The sequence below is a fragment of the Bufo gargarizans genome, chromosome 2, assembly GCF_014858855.1.
Source record: "Bufo gargarizans isolate SCDJY-AF-19 chromosome 2, ASM1485885v1, whole genome shotgun sequence".
In the NCBI taxonomy this organism is placed as follows: Eukaryota; Metazoa; Chordata; class Amphibia; order Anura; family Bufonidae; genus Bufo; species Bufo gargarizans.
The window spans coordinates 590,986,377-591,002,976 of record NC_058081.1 but is presented as its reverse complement, the minus strand read 5'-3'; the positions used below and the strand labels follow the sequence as shown (position 1 = coordinate 591,002,976).

General features: G+C 49.4%; 1 protein-coding gene across 3 annotated transcripts in view; it reads left to right on the top strand.

The window, feature by feature from the left end:
• The window catches only part of SCN4B (sodium voltage-gated channel beta subunit 4), a 96,410-nt gene extending 82,149 nt beyond the window's left edge, over positions 1 to 14,261 (top strand). For 2 of the 3 annotated variants that reach the window (XM_044278246.1, XM_044278245.1), the window contains 2 exons: positions 1,317 to 1,446; positions 13,461 to 14,261. In XM_044278246.1, coding sequence (XP_044134181.1) covers positions 1,317 to 1,446; positions 13,461 to 13,545 — 215 coding nt within the window. In that variant the 3' untranslated portion in view covers positions 13,546 to 14,261. The remainder of the gene's footprint in view (positions 1 to 1,316; positions 1,447 to 13,460) is intronic. The other variant, XR_006387715.1, reaches the window with a different exon arrangement.
• The last annotated feature ends 2,339 nt before the right edge of the window (positions 14,262 to 16,600 follow it).

Genomic DNA, 16,600 nt, shown 5'->3' with positions numbered 1-16,600 from the left:
GTGACTACCTCTTGAAGCTCATCAAGAGAATGCCAAGAGTGTGCAAAGCAGTAATCAAAGCAAAAGGTGGCTACTTTGAAGAACCTAGAATATGACATATTTTCAGTTGTTTCACACTTGTTTGTTATGTATATAATTCCACATGTGTTAATTCATAGTTTTGATGCCTTCATATTCATGAAAATAAAGAAAACTCTTTGAATGAGAAGGTGTGTCCAAACTTTTGGTCTGTACTGTATGCGGCAGAGGATCTCAAAACCGGGCCAAAAATGGTTCAGTTTTGGCCCCATGCATCCTGAATAGAAAGAGGTCTGTTCAGGATGCATCACATTGTCTTCCATTCCGTCTGCATTCCGTTTTGTGGCTGCAAGCTGCTGTTTTGTGTCCAGTCATCGAAACGGAACAAACTGGATCCGTCACTAAAATGTAAGTCAGTGGTGACGGGAATGTTAAAATCCAACTGCTCTACCGTTCTCTTCCTCCACATCTGCCATCTAGAAGAGTTGCTCCTCCTCACACACATTCAGACTTCTTTTTGTGATTTAGGTCAAATCATCAAGAATGTAAAGGATCATCACTGACTGCCCTGGATTACAGGTTGATGGCAGTTTGGGGAGATAAATCCTCATGGCACGTTCTCTTTAAGTCCATATTGGGGTTGCACATGTTCCAGCACAGGGGCTTAAAGAGAAGCTGCCAGCAGAGTAAACCCTATTAAACAAGCCACACTGCCTGGTAGAGTTCATCCTCCTGATTTAAATGATACCCATCTTGTGAAAATCGTTTGTGGCATTCCTGAGAATAAAGACTTTTATTTTTTATGCAAATGAGGGCCCCAGTGTACCCCAGCTTGTCAGCTTTCCAGTGCTGGCCACGCCCCTCAGAGCACTGCAGCCTCATTTGCATTAAGAATAAAAGTATTTTTTTCTGAGGAACGCCTAAGCCAATTTTCACAAGACAAGTATCAATTTCATCAGCAGTGTTAACCCTACCAGACAGTATGTTTGGTTTAATAGAATTCATACTGCTAACTGGTACCCTTTAAAAGGGCATTCCAGCCAGACGCATGTATCACCTGTCCAGTGGATAGGTGAAAAATACTTCTGGGTGGAACACCCTCTCAAATTCATAGAGACCACCTGAAGATAACTTATATACTTTACAATGAATTTTGTGAGGATGATAACATAAACGATCTTCCGTGGTCTTGATTACTTCAAAGCACGGTCATCGTCAACTCAGCTTGAAGGCTTTTTTCCTTTGTTCTTTTGTCTAAACATTTCAGTTCCATGTACTAATGCTATTCTTCTCTATAGTTGAGGTCGTGGATAACACGTTGACTCTGATTATCGCTGCTGTTGTTGGTGGTGTCATCGGCCTTCTTATATTAATCCTTATCATAAAGAAGACAGTCGGCTTCATTATGAAGAAAAATCGTGACCAAAAGTGAGTTCTGGTTACATGTGAATTTTTTAAAAAAAACATTTTCAAAATGAAATGTACAAATGATCTAAATAATATAATCACTTTTGAAAACATTTTACAGTTTTAATAGAAAAATAACATGCTATAATAATAAAAAACTATTGAATACAACCAGGGGAGTAGCTTAAAGTTCATGGGCCCTGGTGCAAGAGTTCAGCTTGGACCTGTAAGCCGTATACCGGGGCGGGCTCCCCAGGATACAGCGAAGTCACAGTCAAGGAAAGCGATACCGACACCAGCTTAATATGCAAGAACAGAAACTTTACTTTGGCAAAAGTAATAACACAAGAATAACCACAATGCAAACATGCACAGAAAATGCTATATCCCAGACCCACAGTCACTGTCTCTGCCCCCCTGGACAGGCCTAGCCGATGGCGGACACAGCAGAGCCTGCAAAGTCAATACTGTGCCACAGAACAGGACAAACCTAGCCGATGGTGGGCACAGCCTGCAAAGTCATGACTTAATAGGATGGAAGATCACATTCCGTCAGCTGCCAGACCTAACACCAAATACCCTCACTCCCAATTAACCCTCTGACACAAACTTCTTGGTATAAATGGCCGCAGCAGCCCGTTTATTAAACAACAAATTCTTCATCAACTTTTCTTTTAACGATCATAATAATGAACACGTAAACACATAAATAAATGCAATAACTTCCAACACATTGCGAAAGGGTCCTAGAAGGCAACTCAAGCAAGCTGCGTTCTTCACTCCCATCTCCACTTGACTCTCCACCTTACCCTTGGCCGCAGTCACCGACCCAAAGGTACCAAATCCTTCAAAATTATATCTCCATCCACCCCTGTGGGCATTTTAGCCCAAAAAGGAGTCCCAGCCATCAGCTTAACGAATCTCATGAGATGCACGCTCCAACGTGTCATGCACCTCTTAAACATTGTATTGCCTTCCAGGACCCTCCATTAACCTGCCACAAACAAACACAGGAGACACCTCACGTGTGGACGTCCCGCCACACACTCAAAGCTATCTCAAGACAATCCTGTAACCCCGAGGCCCACAAATCCATACCCACATCATTAAGATGCACACCATCAGCCCTTAAAGGGAACCTGTCACTGAGATTTTGTGCATAGAGCTGAGGACATGGGTTGCTTGATGGCCACTAGCACATCCGCAATACCCAGTCCCCATAGCTCTGTATGCTTTTATTGTGTAAAAAAAAAAAGATTTGATACATATGCAAATTAACATAAAAGAGTCATATCTTACTTGTGTGACCAGAGAAGAGTCATATTTTCAAGCTCTGATTCATCTCAGGTTAATTTGCATATGTATCAAATCGGTCTTTATACACAATAAAAGCACACAGAGCTATGGGGACTGGGTATTGCGGATGTGCTAGTGGCCATCTAGCAACCCATGTCCTCAGCGCTATACCCAAAATCCTGGTGACAGGTTCCCTTTAAGAATTGAGGCGACGCAGCCTCCAACTCCCTATGTCGAACCACAAATCCGCCCTGACGATGGACAAAACGACCAACCTCCTTATTTAGCTTCGCCCACGCCTTATTAATTCGATCTACTGACCTCGCAAACCGCCACGACCTTCTAGCAACCACCTCCGACCAAACAACCAAAAAATCAGGAAATTCACTCAGCAACTGCAACAAATCCAGTTTGATGTCACGTATCACATCCCTAGAGCGACGAACACCTAAATTGTTCCCCCCAACGTGCAGAACTAAAATGTCTAGGGGCCTATCCAACCCCGCAAAAGCATGAAACTCCAGCAACACCCGACCCCACAACATCCCTCTCACGCCAATCCACCGCACTTGCAACTCCTCCGGCCGAAAACCCAATTGCCTTCCGTTCCTCCGCACACGTCTGCTCTCAGCACTCCCCAGTGAACGTAGGAATGACCCAGAATCCACGCCAAACACGAAGATGACCCTAAAAAACAAACACAATGAGACTTGACCCGAACATGCAAACTCCAACGAACCTCCTCCCCTACTACAACATATGAGGGCGAATATATCCCCGAAAGCAATCTGATTCCCATCGTCCAATCCGCTTGATAACTACATCACTGAGACCCCACCTTGCCGCTCCAGTCGCCGCCCCGATCCTGAAAGAATGCGACGCAAACTCCATGGCCGGATGACCCGCAGCCACCAGACACCGCCTGAAGATCGCCACAAACTGGAAACGAGACATCACCGAACTATCTTGGTGCATCAAAAAGAAACCCGCCACACCCGGCCGTAATAACAAAAACTCCACTCCACTCACCGAACAGGGCACAGCACAGACCCAGCTAATGGGTGCAACAAAACACAAACCCCCTTACCGACTTGATCAGTTTTCGACTTACGCAACACACATCGTACACCTTCCTCACCGAAACGAATGTCATCCATCAACAATCCACCGCCACGCGCCCTACTACTCGCCACCAGCTCAGAGACCCTAAAGGCCCCAAAGAAAGCCAAAGAGAACGCAGCCCTAAACAAACACACCTCATAATCAGAATTGCACACCACACCAACCTGCTCCCACAACTGTTGTAACACCGAAAAGGAAACCGGACGACGAGCATCCTTCCTAACAGCACTGCGTCTATAGCCCTTCAGAGCCTGGCGCACCAAAAAACTCTGGGATATGTCAGCTAAACCACGCAAACGCAACCAAAAAGCCACAGCCGCCACCCTTTTAGAAGCCACCGAGAAAGACAATCCCGAACTATAAGCCAACCCCACAAAATAAACTAACAGCACATGAAAATCCTCCACTGCCTCACAACCCCCTACCTGATCCACAAGCCGCTCCCAATGAGACCACACTGAAGAATAAGCAGACCACGTACTCCTACTCACGGACTGCCGAATCAGATCTGACGAGACCCCAAGGCCACGCTCCAGAGCCACAGAGGACAGGGCAGACCCGTAGCATCTGCGCTGGGCACCAAACTGCGAAAACTGTCCTACTGAAAACGAGAAAGGGAATCAGCGATAGAATTATCAACACCAGGAACATGCACCGCCACAAAACAAGCATTCAAACGTAACCCTCTGAGGACCAGGTGCCGAAGCAAACGCACAACAGGAGGTGAATTAGCTGATTGACTATTAACCGCTTGCACCACACCCAAATTATCACAACAAAAACGCACCCGTTTATTCCGTAACAATTCCCCCCACAGTTCAGTCGCCAAGACTATTGGGAACAACTCCAACAACGCTAGATTACCAAGCAAGCCGGCCCCTCTCCACTTCTCCGGCCAAGGCCCCGCACTCCAATGCCCTTGACAATACGCACCATACCCGCAAGAACCCGACGCATCCGTAAACAATTCCAAATCTGCACTAGAAACGGGCGCCTCCATCCAAATCGAACGACTGTTATAATCCCCCAAAAAACCCTCCCAAATGCCTAAATCCTCCCTCACTTCCGCAGACAACCTCAAAAAATGGAAAGGTACCGTAACTCCCGCAGTAGCCATGGCCAATCGCCTACAAAATACCTGACCCATGGGCAAAATTCTGCAAGCAAAATTCAATTTACCGAAAACCGACTGAACTGTACTTTCTTTGCCCTACGCAGAAACGCTACCTCGCAAATCTACCACCTTATCTTCTGGCAACCTGCACTACATTGCCACGCTATCAATTTCTATGCCCAAAAACTTGACCGATGTAGCCGGTCCCTCCGTTTTTCCACCGCTAACGGCACCCCGAACCTGGCTGCCACCCGCTCCATGGTGCGCAACAACACCGAACAAACCCGCGAACCAGCAGGACCAAGAAGCAAAAAATCGTCTAGATAGTGTAACACAGAGTTCCAACCCGCTTCTCGCTTCACCACCCATTCTAAAAATGAACTAAACATTTCGAACAAAGAACAAGAAATAGCACAACCCATAGGTAAGCAGCAATCCACATAAAATTGCCCCTCCCATCTAAAACAGAGTAAGTGAAAGCTATCTGGATGAATGGGCAACAAACGAAAAGCAGCCTCAATGTCAGTTTTTGCCAACAACGCCCCATACCCCAAACGTCGCACCCACCGCACAGCCTCGTCAAACGACGTGTGCAACACTGAACATAACTCGTCATCAATACCATCATTGACGGAACTCCCCACAGGAAACGACAAATTGTGAATAAGCCGAAACTTGTTCGGCTCCTTCTTTGGGACCAATCCCAATGGCGAAACCCACAAACCCCGCAACGGACATTCTGCAAAAGGGCCCGCTATCCTCCCCGCTACCACTTCCTTGGCAATCTTGTCAGCAATGACAACTGGGTGCGCCAATGCGGAGGACAAGTTGCGATCGGCAACCACAACCCCCTCCGAAACACACGGGATCTTAAAACCGTCCCTGAAACCAGATAACAACAACCTTGCCGCCTCCCTATTTGGATAAATCCTTAGGAAAGGCTCCATCTCGACCACCTTCACCGGAGTCACCCTTCTTCTGCATAACCTCGAATCCCTTGTTTTTTCCGCGATTAAAACACCACGACAGGCTGTGAGCCCCGCCGCAACCGGAGCATTCATGCTTAAAGGGATTCTGTCATCAGAAATTAGTCCTATAACCTAAACATATGGCGATGTCCCTAGTAATACACTGAATCCTAAAGTGACTTTATGAAATGCTCCTGTGGCTCTATAATCATAAAAAAGAGGTTTATGTCACCTGTCACTCACTTCAAAATGTGTCCAAGGGGAAGTCATTATCTCCGCCTACCTCAGTTCATCGCCGCCTCTCTAACGTCCGCTCGCTTCAGCCAGATCCCACACTAGGTATAACCTGATGCGCCCCTTGCGGACTACCTGGTTTAGCGAAGTGCGCCGGCCGGCGCATGCGCACTTCGCTAAATGAGGCCAATGCCAGTAGTCCGCACAGGCGCATCAGGTTATACCTAGTGCGCACTCGCGGGATCTGGCTGAAGCGAGCGGACGTTAGAGAGGCGGCGATGAACTGAGGTAGGCGGAGATAATGAAAGGGAGGGCGGCGATTCCACTTCAGAAGGCGGCGCTGGGCACCTAAACGAGATGGCTGCAGCCGGGCACCTTTCACCATGAGACTTCCCCTTGGACACATTTTGAAGTGAGTGACAGGTGATATAAACCTCTTTTTTATGATTATAGAGCCACAGGAGCATTTGATAAAGTCACTTTAGGATTCAGTGTATTACTAGGGACATCGCCATATGTTTAAGTTATAGGACTAATTTCTGATGACAGAATACCTTTAAACCGGCAATCGGCCAGGTACTTAAAGAACCCCTCAGTAAATTGCCAACAGCATCCCTTTTTATTCCCACTACTGAAGTCGGTAGTCGAGGAACCCCCGGCCGCCCCCGAAAGGACTGGCTGACGCCTTTTGGAGCTGACATTAGCCGCATCCATAAGCTGATGTCCTTATGGTCCCACCTAATACTAGGCCGGTCCGCCTTCCGCTGACGAAACTGCTCGTCATACCTGAGCCAAGCCAACCCCCCATAAGTCCGATATGTCTCCCCGACCGCATCCATATAACAAAAAAGCGCCGAACAGTGTTCGGGCGCCTTCTCGCCAACCACACTAGCCAATATGGCGAAAGCCTGCAGCCAATTCAGAAAAGTGCGCGGTATAAGCCTATACTGCCGCTTCTCCTCCTTCTCACGTTTGCTCTCATCCAACCTCACCCTATCCAACTGAAACTTCTCTAACGGAAGCAACGAAAAAATTTCCACATACTCGTCTTTCCAAATCTTCTCCCTGACCTCAGGCTTCAAGTGCGCTCCCAATGGCCCCTCAAAGCACACGTATACCTCCCCTTTTGCCGCATCCGCCAACCTAACTTCCTCACCAGCTTTTCCTTTACTTGCCCCGCTCACCACCACTTCACCCACCGGGGCACCAACCGCCACAACAGGCGCCTCTCCTGCCCTAACCCCACTGGATTGTTAGCCCAACCTCAGGCCCGGACGCCCACACCGCTGTCGGGGAAGCAGCCGCCCCATTACCCAGACGCGCGATAAGAGCCAACATGCCCAACAGCAATTCCTGCGCCAAACCCTCAGACCCCGCCTGCCCTAACGACCCCCCGCACTCCCCAACCCCCCACATCCCAGGGCCTGACATGAAGATCTCTCACCTGGCTGACCCTGGGGTATCCTCCCAGTCGCCGCAGATTGCTCTGTCACTCCTCCTGGCATCACACCAACCGGACGTGTAGAAGACGATGGACCGACACCAACGACCTCCGACCTGTCGTCCGCTTCGCAATCTTCCATGCTGAGTTCTCCTTCCTCCAAAATTGAAGCTGACTGGAGACCCCTGCCACCGTCCGCGTGGCAGGGTCGCAGACCTGCTGGCACGTCGCCCCTTGGCCCACCCGAAGGTAGCCGCTGTCTCGCAACCTCGCTGGCCTTGTCATTATTGCTGCTGTTCCGTGGCGCACCGGGACGGAAACCGGTAGCCGCGTAGCGCCCCCTTTCGGTCACATCACCTGACTGCACTGGGGGTAGGACCACACTGGAACCCCCAGCCAGCGCTCTGCCTCTGAATCTCTGGCCTGCAGTACCCAGACTCTCCACCGGTGTCGCTGTTCTCATCGGATTCTCCTCTTGCTGCGAACTCCCAGCCTGCGCTCTTCCTCTAAGCCTCTGGCCTGCAGAACCCAGACTCGCCACCGGTGTCACTGTTCCCACTGAACACTTCACTTGCTGCACAGAAGACGAACGCTGCCGGCCCACAGGAATAGGCCGCAGCGCCTCCCGCTCCGCCGCTGCCACCTCCACCGATGAGCCCTCACCACAGGACAGTGAGGCCGCCTCCAGCTCCGCTGCTGCCACCTCCACCGATGAGCCCTCACCACAGGACAGTGAGGCCGCATCCCCCGACATCCTCTGTCCCACAACCTCGCTGGCCTCAGGGGCGTAGCTAGAAATGACTGGGCCCCATAGCAAAAAAAATTTATGGGCCCCCCTCCTGGATCTCCCACCCCCACATACCTCTCAGACCTCCCACCCCTTCCAGAGCTCCCACCCAAACACCCCTCCAGGACCTCCCACCCCAACATCCCCACACCCCTCTTAGGCCTCCCACACCCATCCTAAATCTCCCACCGCCAGTCCCAAGATATAATGATTCAGACATCAAGTGTCCTGCTCCCCCCCCTCCTCCCATATATAATGGTCCAGACCTCCAGGTTCCTGCTTCCCCTTACTCCCCATATATAATGATCCAGACCTCATGGATCCTGCTTCCCCCTACTCCCTATATATAATGGTCCAGACCTCCAGTGTCCTGCTCCCCCCTCCTCCCTATATAATGGTCCAGACCTCCAGGTTCCTGCTTCCCCCTACTCCCCATATATAATGGTCCAGACCTCCAGTGATCCTGCTTCCCCCTACTCCGCATATATAATGGTCCAGACCTCCAGTGTCCTGCTTCCCCCTCCTCCCTAAATATAATGGTCCAGACCTCCAGGGTCCTGCTCCCCCCTAAATATAATGGTCCAGACCTCCAATGTCCTGTTCCCCCTTCTTATTTATAATGGTCCAGACCTCCACAGGTCCTGCTCCCCCCTTCTTCTTAAATATAATGGTACAGACCTCCAGGGTCCTGCTTCCCCCTCCTCCCTAAATATAATGGTCCAGACCTCCAGGGTCCTGTTCCCCCCTACTCCCCATATATAATGGTCCAGACCTCCTGGATCCTGCTTCCCCCTACTCCCTATATATAATGGTCCAGACCTCCAGTGTCCTGCTCCCCCCTCCTCCCTATATAATGGTCCAGACCTCCAGGTTCCTGCTTCCCCCCTCCTCCCTATATAATGGTACAGACCTCCAGGGTCCTGCTCCCCCCTCCTCCCTAAATATAATGGTCCAGACCTCCAGGGTCCTGCTCCCCCCTAAATATAATGGTCCAGACCTCCAATGTCCTGTTCCCCCCTTCTTAAATATAATGGTCCAGACCTCCAGGGTCCTGCTCCCCCCTTCTTCTTAAATATAATGGTACAGACCTCCAGGGTCCTGCTTCCCCCTCCTCCCTAAATATAATGGTCCAGACCTCCAGGGTCCTGCTCCCCCCCTAAATAGAATGGTCCAGACCTCCAGTGTCCTGTTCCCCTCTTCCTAAATATAATGGTCCAGACCTCCAGTGTCCTGTTCCCCCCTTCTTAAATATAATGGTCCAGACCTCCAGGGTCCTGCTCCCCCCTTCTTCTTAAATTTAATGGTCCAGACCTCCAGGGTCCTGCTCCCCCCTCCTCCCCAGATATAATGGTCCAGACCCCTCCTCCCCAGATATAATGGTCCAGACCTCCAGTGTCCTTTTCCCCCCTATATAATGGTCCAGACCAGACCTCCAGGGTCCTGATCCCCCCTTCTCCTTAAATGTACTGATCCAGACCTCCAGGATCCTGCTCCCCCCTTCTCCTTAAATGTAATGGTCCAGACCTCCAGGGTCCTGCTCGCCCCTCCTCCCCAGATATAATGGTCCAGGATTCCAGAGACCCCTGTAGCTACGCCACATGAATTATTGAAAAATAAATAATCCTCAGCCAGCAGGTCCGGGCCCCCAGTGGCGTAGGGCCCCATAGCCATTGCTATGGCTGCTATGGTGATCCCTACGCCCATGGCTGGCCTCGTCATTATTGCCGCCGTTCCGTGGCGCACCGGGATGGAAACCGGTAGCCGCGTAGCGCCCCCTTTTGGTCACATCACCTGACTGCTGCACTGGCGGTAGGACCAAACTGGAACCCCCAGCCAGCGCTCTGCCTCTGAATCTCTGGCCTGCAGTACCCAGTCGCTGTTCTCACAGGATTCTCCTCTTGCTGCGAACTCCCAGCCTGCACTCTTCCTCTGAGCCTCTGGCCTGCAGTACCCAGACTTGCCACCGGTGTCACTGTTCCCACTGAACACTCCACTTGCTGCACAGAAGACGAACGCTGCCGGCCCACAGGAACAGGCCGCAGCGCCTCCTGCTCCGCCGCTGCCACCTCCACCGATGAGCCCTCACCACAGGACAGTGAGGCTGCATCCCCCGACATCCTCTCCGCCGATCCACCGCCTACTGCACGTCCAGGTAGGCCGGGTATCTCCGCTCCAGGGACCACATGGGATGCACTCCCCGCAGCACCGCACGCCCCCTCCGCCGAGCCAGGGACGAGCGGCGAGAACTAACCTGACCCTCTCCCGCAGGCGCCCGCCGCGGTGCCATATTCCTGCCACTACGCCGGCTGGCCGTAGCTCGATCAGCCCCAGCCGGTCGCAGTGGAGGGTCCCTAAGGGGCCTCCGCAAACGGCGCCGCACCCGGGGGGTCGCCTCAGGACTCAAGCGCGGTACTGACCGCCGGGCCCTAACCCTCCCCACTAAAGCAGCCGGAGGCGCAGCGGGCGCCTCCAAAGCTGCCTGCAAGCTCCTTTGTAGCCACGCAGAACCATGCTGTTCTGCTGCGGCTCTGACCGCGACCAACAACTGATCTAGGGACGCCATTACCTAACTAAAGCAGCGCAACTCACTACACCCTAACTCACCGAATATCCCCGGACACTGCTGCAGATCCCACCCCCACCTTGGGTTATAAACAGCCCGCGAATTATAACCCCCGCCCCGCTTTCTTAACCCTGTATACACCTATCCTGAAAACACACTTAACCCTTTTCTGCCTACATACTTCCCCCTAAGTCAAGTTACACTACGTTACTGTCTGCGCCCCGCTCCATTGCTCTAAATACTGCGCCGCAGAACAGTTCTGTACAACCTGGCAATCACACAACCCTAACTATCTATCTAGTTTCAGGCCTAGGCTTAGTCTCTGTTGCTTCAGGCGCCACTAGTATAAAGCAAGGAGTAAACGGGTGTACTGACCTGCGTCCGTTCTAGGCCCTAGGATTCCACTTACCCGGGATGGCCACCAAGCTCTCAGCAACTGTGCGGCCTTGCTTGATGATAAGGCTTTCTGTCCACACACTGGAACTGGTCTTCCTGGGACAACCTCTCTTTCAAAGAGCTGAACCCAGTAAGGGGACAACAACTACTCTCCTTCCTTAGAGTGTCCATTCACTGCTGGACATCCGCAAGCCAGGATGGAATCAGATTCAGTCCCTCACAGCGCAATCCTTCCACCATGTCAGATCAGCTCAGACTTCCTGGTTTTTAGAAGCAGCTTGCATGAGTCATTATCTGCTTTGCATATGTAGATCCCAGAGTGTGCTGACTGTAGCTGCAAAACAGTGGCCTCTAGTGGCTGGAATGCCAAATGACAGCTCCAATACAATCTAGGCATATACATTATTCAGGCAGAGCTTTTCCACAATCTCATAGACCCCCCTTCCCTCAGTGCTTTGTGGCCAGGGGCAGGGAAGCACATAGCCTTCGTGCTGTCAGAGAGGAAAATTGACACAGCACCCCCTTTGCCAAATTCTCAACCTAACTAGTTCCTTCCAGCCCTACTGTTAAAGACATACTAACACATCTTACATCTAGTCACATCTCCTCTGATGTAGATGTTTTCTTTCCTCATCTTCTCTATTTGGACCAGACCGCCATGATGATTTCTTTCAGTTATCACTTCTCTCTGCAGAGTTTGACAAAAGACATCTTATTTTTCTACTTTTCCATCATCCTTCCACCTTCTCATCACCCCATCCTGTGCCCACTGTGCTCCCCAATACTGTACTACAGTAACAGTCCCTTTGAAAATACTAGTACCATGTTAATAGTGCCCTCTTTAATAATTATTGGCGCACAGTAACCTAAAAAACATCTGCACCCAGCAAATAGTGTACCTGAAACTAATAGTGTAACCCCAATGCCCCCCCCCCCCAAAAAAAACCAATTGAGCTAAGCCGATACTGTGCCAGGTTACCCCTCTCCACCGCACAGTAATAAAGCTCCCCAAAGTTCCACCAATAGAAATAATTATCTGCCAGAGTGCACTTAGTGTTAACAGTGCCCCGAATAGTAATAATGCCCCCATTGTGCCCATACTAGTAATCATGTTTCCCATAGTTCCCCAGTAGTAATTCTCCTTATATGTGCCAGCAGAAAAATGCTCCCAATTCATGCTAGTACAAAAATACCCCCTTTATAATGTGTGCCAACACAACAAATACCCCCTTTATGATGTGTGCCAACACAAAAAATACCCCTGTGTGCCGGTACAAAAAAATACCCCCTTATAATGTGTGCCAGTACAAGAGAATACTTACTTTCAGATCAGAACCCCATATCAGACCTCAGATCAGACCCCCATATCAGGGCAGGGGTCCAATTCAGTTCAAGTGAATGGAGCTGAGCTGCAATACCAAGCAGAGCGGTTATACAATGTAGGGTGCTGTGTTTGGTAAGTTACGAGAAGGCACTCACAGGAATGCGCTGCAGCCTCCGCAAACAGCTGATCGATGTGGGGTGCCAAGAGTCGGACCATTGAAGGGGTATTCCCATCTCCGACAATGGGGGCATATCGCTAGGATATGCCCCCATTGTCTGATAGGTGTGGGTCCCACCGCTGGGACCCACACCTACAACGAGAACGGAGCGGGGAGAGCTGTGGCTGGGGAACCCCGGATTTCCCGGGTCAGTCCACTACCAAGCGCTGCTCCTATAGAAGTGGATGGGAGCGCACTTCGCACGCACGGCCCCTGCTCCCATTCATTTCTATGGGCAGACAGAAATAGCCGAGCCAGCGCTTGGCTATTTTCGGCGGCCCCATAGAAATGAATGGAGGGTGGCTGCACATGCGCAGTGCCCCCTCCGTTCATTTCCCCGCTCCGTTCTCATTGTAGGTGCCTGGGACCTGCACCTATCAGACAATGAGGGCATATCCTAGCAATATGCTCCCATTGTCTGAGATAAGAAAACTGCTTTATCTCATTTGGATGACCTACTGTATCCTAAGCATAGGTCATCAATACAGGACGTAAATCCTGGAGAACCCCTTTAACAGAAGGGGGTATTTGACAGATTTTAGAATCTCATGTCTAACCCTTCTTTATCCTTAGGAAAGACTGTCTCGTTAGCTCTTCGGTCAATGACAACACAGATAATGCCTCAAAGCAAGAAGCCAAAGCTAAACCAAAAGCATGATGTTTGCTCCATGGACAAGGACAGAAGGGACTTCAGTAGATGGACTACGGAGCTTAGAGCCCCGGTATTGCAGAAATTTAAGCAGAGAGCACCTGGTGGAATCAGGTTGATCACTTTATCGGCTACACACCTTATTATCTTGCACTGCGCAGTAATTATGTTACCTCCTCCTGGGCCTTAATTTAGGTGTCTATGACACTATGTAGTTCATCACGGTGAATGTGTTTCTGTTCAGAAGAACAGGGTCCCCAGATCTTCCCAAGCAGGTGTTTTTGGAGGAGATTTTTTTTTTTCTATGCATGGAGTGGGGGCTGACAACATAGAATCACTGCCATTGACTGTCAGTGGATGCATATATATATATATATATATATATATATATATATATATATATAAGTTTATTTGTATAAAATTATAGTACACATCTAAATGCACAAATTTCATGTATAAAGAAATACTTGATGTTTTTAAACTGCATTTACAGCTGAGGATTTCTGCTTGCAGCACAGTGTGCCTTCTCCCTGCTCCTCTGCTTACCCTGCAATATGTCCTGACTCCTCTGAGTTATTTCTGCACATAATGAAAAGTTCTCTTCCGGATCACCACGGCCTCTATATATGCTGGCACCGCATAACAGGACTGCCAGTCTCCACTGCAGTTGCTGCCTGGGCATTGTTCCTGCTTTCTGGATGAATGTAATAAAATGTATTCTTTAATAGAGTAGTTGTCATTTCCACATAAGTCACTAACTTCAGTACTACGAAGGAGGAAAGTCTTCTGCTGAAGATGTTGTCCCCGATCAGTGTCACACATGAAGACCTTCATCTATGCTGAGACAAAGAAAACCTACTGTGGGGATCTGTACTCGCAGTAGGGCTGGCAATGACAGATTTTCATGGAGACAGTGGTTTCAAAGTCCAAGCTGTGCTTTATTTGGTCACTTCAGCATAACAGAGTAGCATCCAAGTTATAGCGTCACCTGGAACGGTGAAGTTATAGCACCAGAATAACAGAACATAAACCAAAATAAATACCCGCCCGTCTGTCTGTGCTCTACCTAATACAGAGGCAGTTCCTGTCTCACCTATAGAGTCCTGTTCACACCAGGCTTCACTCAGCCTCACGGTCAGCCAGTCACCAAGCTCTAACCGCAGAGGTCAGCTCTTTAGGCTTCATTCCCCCAGACTGGCATTCTGAGGTCTGCTTTATTTCCCCAGTGATGAGCTCTACAGGCCTCATCTGGGATCACCTTGGGCTAGGGGAAAAACCTGTAATGGAGGGGTGTGGACTGTGAAATCCCACTACCAAACCTGTCTCCCAGTCTAAAGAAATCCAGACCATCTTACCAACAACTTAAAGAAGGAGCTCCAGCAGACTATGCTCTGTGGAAGCAAATGCATCTTTCTGGATTTCCGCTATCTCACCTAGCTGAGGAACCTTGGTGAGACGTAATCTCCCTCCACTACTTTCCCATACACATTACCACACTACATTGAATGGTGCCCTTTAACCCAAGGAATCGGAGTATATGTAGGAACATTGGGTGATCTGCTGTTTCAAATGCATTAGATTAGATGTGGCTGAAAATAAATCTTTAAACGGGAACCTCTACTCCAAACCTACAATTTGACTATACATGACACATCAGCACTCAACATACCTGTGTCCTCCATTCCTCTCATGCTGCCCCAGTCCTGGTCACCTGTTGGATTCCTTTCCAGATGGCCATCATGTCTCAGATTTCCCCATTCAGAGTACTGTAGGAAATGCTATGCCCCTCTTCCACTACCTTTCGAGCATCTTTGGCACTAGCCAATCAAAGAAAAGTGGAGGGGTTGCGTAAGGTCTTGTGGAAGGCTGAAAGGGTGGTGGCCATCTTGAAAGGAGTCAGACGTAGGGGTGGAATAGAGGCACCAGGTTATGTTGAGTATACACGTGTAATGTTTGATCAAATTTTAGGTTTGGAATGGAAAAGTCGCTTTAAAAACTCTATAATGCTATTTCAGACAGTGCCAAAGCTGGGATATAAGATTGAAAAGTGGAATTCATACACGGATCTCCATTTCATATGGATGAGGCTCGCAAAAATCCAAAACAAACCCGTTCAGATGAATGGAAATGATATTCGGTTAAATGAGGCCTAAGTAGGTATATTAAGCTTCATTGTGGTGCTTGGAACTGCTGAGGAGGTATGTTGTGCTGCACTGTGGTATTTGATGCTGCTAGGGGGTATTATGTGTGCTGTGTAGTGGTATTTGTTTGTTGCTGCTAGGAGTAATATGAACACTGCATGGTGGTATTTGGTATGGTAGTATTTGTTTACTGTCCCCACCATCACCATGAATTGGCTGGTGAGGACTAAACATTTGAAAACTCATGCTCTAGTGAACACTTGTGTCCAAAAGTATTGATTGATACCAAGGAGAAAAAAAAATGGTGAAATGCTTCTTTAGGACTCGTTCACACGAACATGCCGTGTTTTGCAGTCCGAAAATTGCGGATCCTGAAAACACTGATTCCGCCCGTGTGCCTTCCACAATTTGCGGAACGGACGGCCCATTATAGAAATGCGGGACAAAAACTGAAAAGAATAGGACATGAGCTATAATTTTTGCGACCACGGAACGGAGCAACAGATGCGGACAGCACACGGAGTGCTGTTCGCATCTTTTGCAACCCCATTGAAGTAAATGGGTTCGCACCCGAGCCACAAAAAATGCGCCTTGGATGCGGAACCAAACCACGGTCGGGTGAACAGCTGTCACTTGTCCATCAGCACAGTTCTCTCTAGATATCATCATGATGCTGTGAGTCCCTGCCTGACAATTGGTCTACTGTACTGTACTCACAGCACCCGTGCTACCCCCAACTATGTGCCTTGCTGGGCCTGCTGCCTTATATCAGACCCCCATATCAGCTGCTCAGATCAGAACCCCATATCAGACCTTCATATCAGATCCCCAGATCAGACCTTCATATCAGATCCTCAGATCAGACCCCCTTTAGACCTCCATGTCAGACTCCCATCAGAGCTGAAAATAAATACATCAACTTA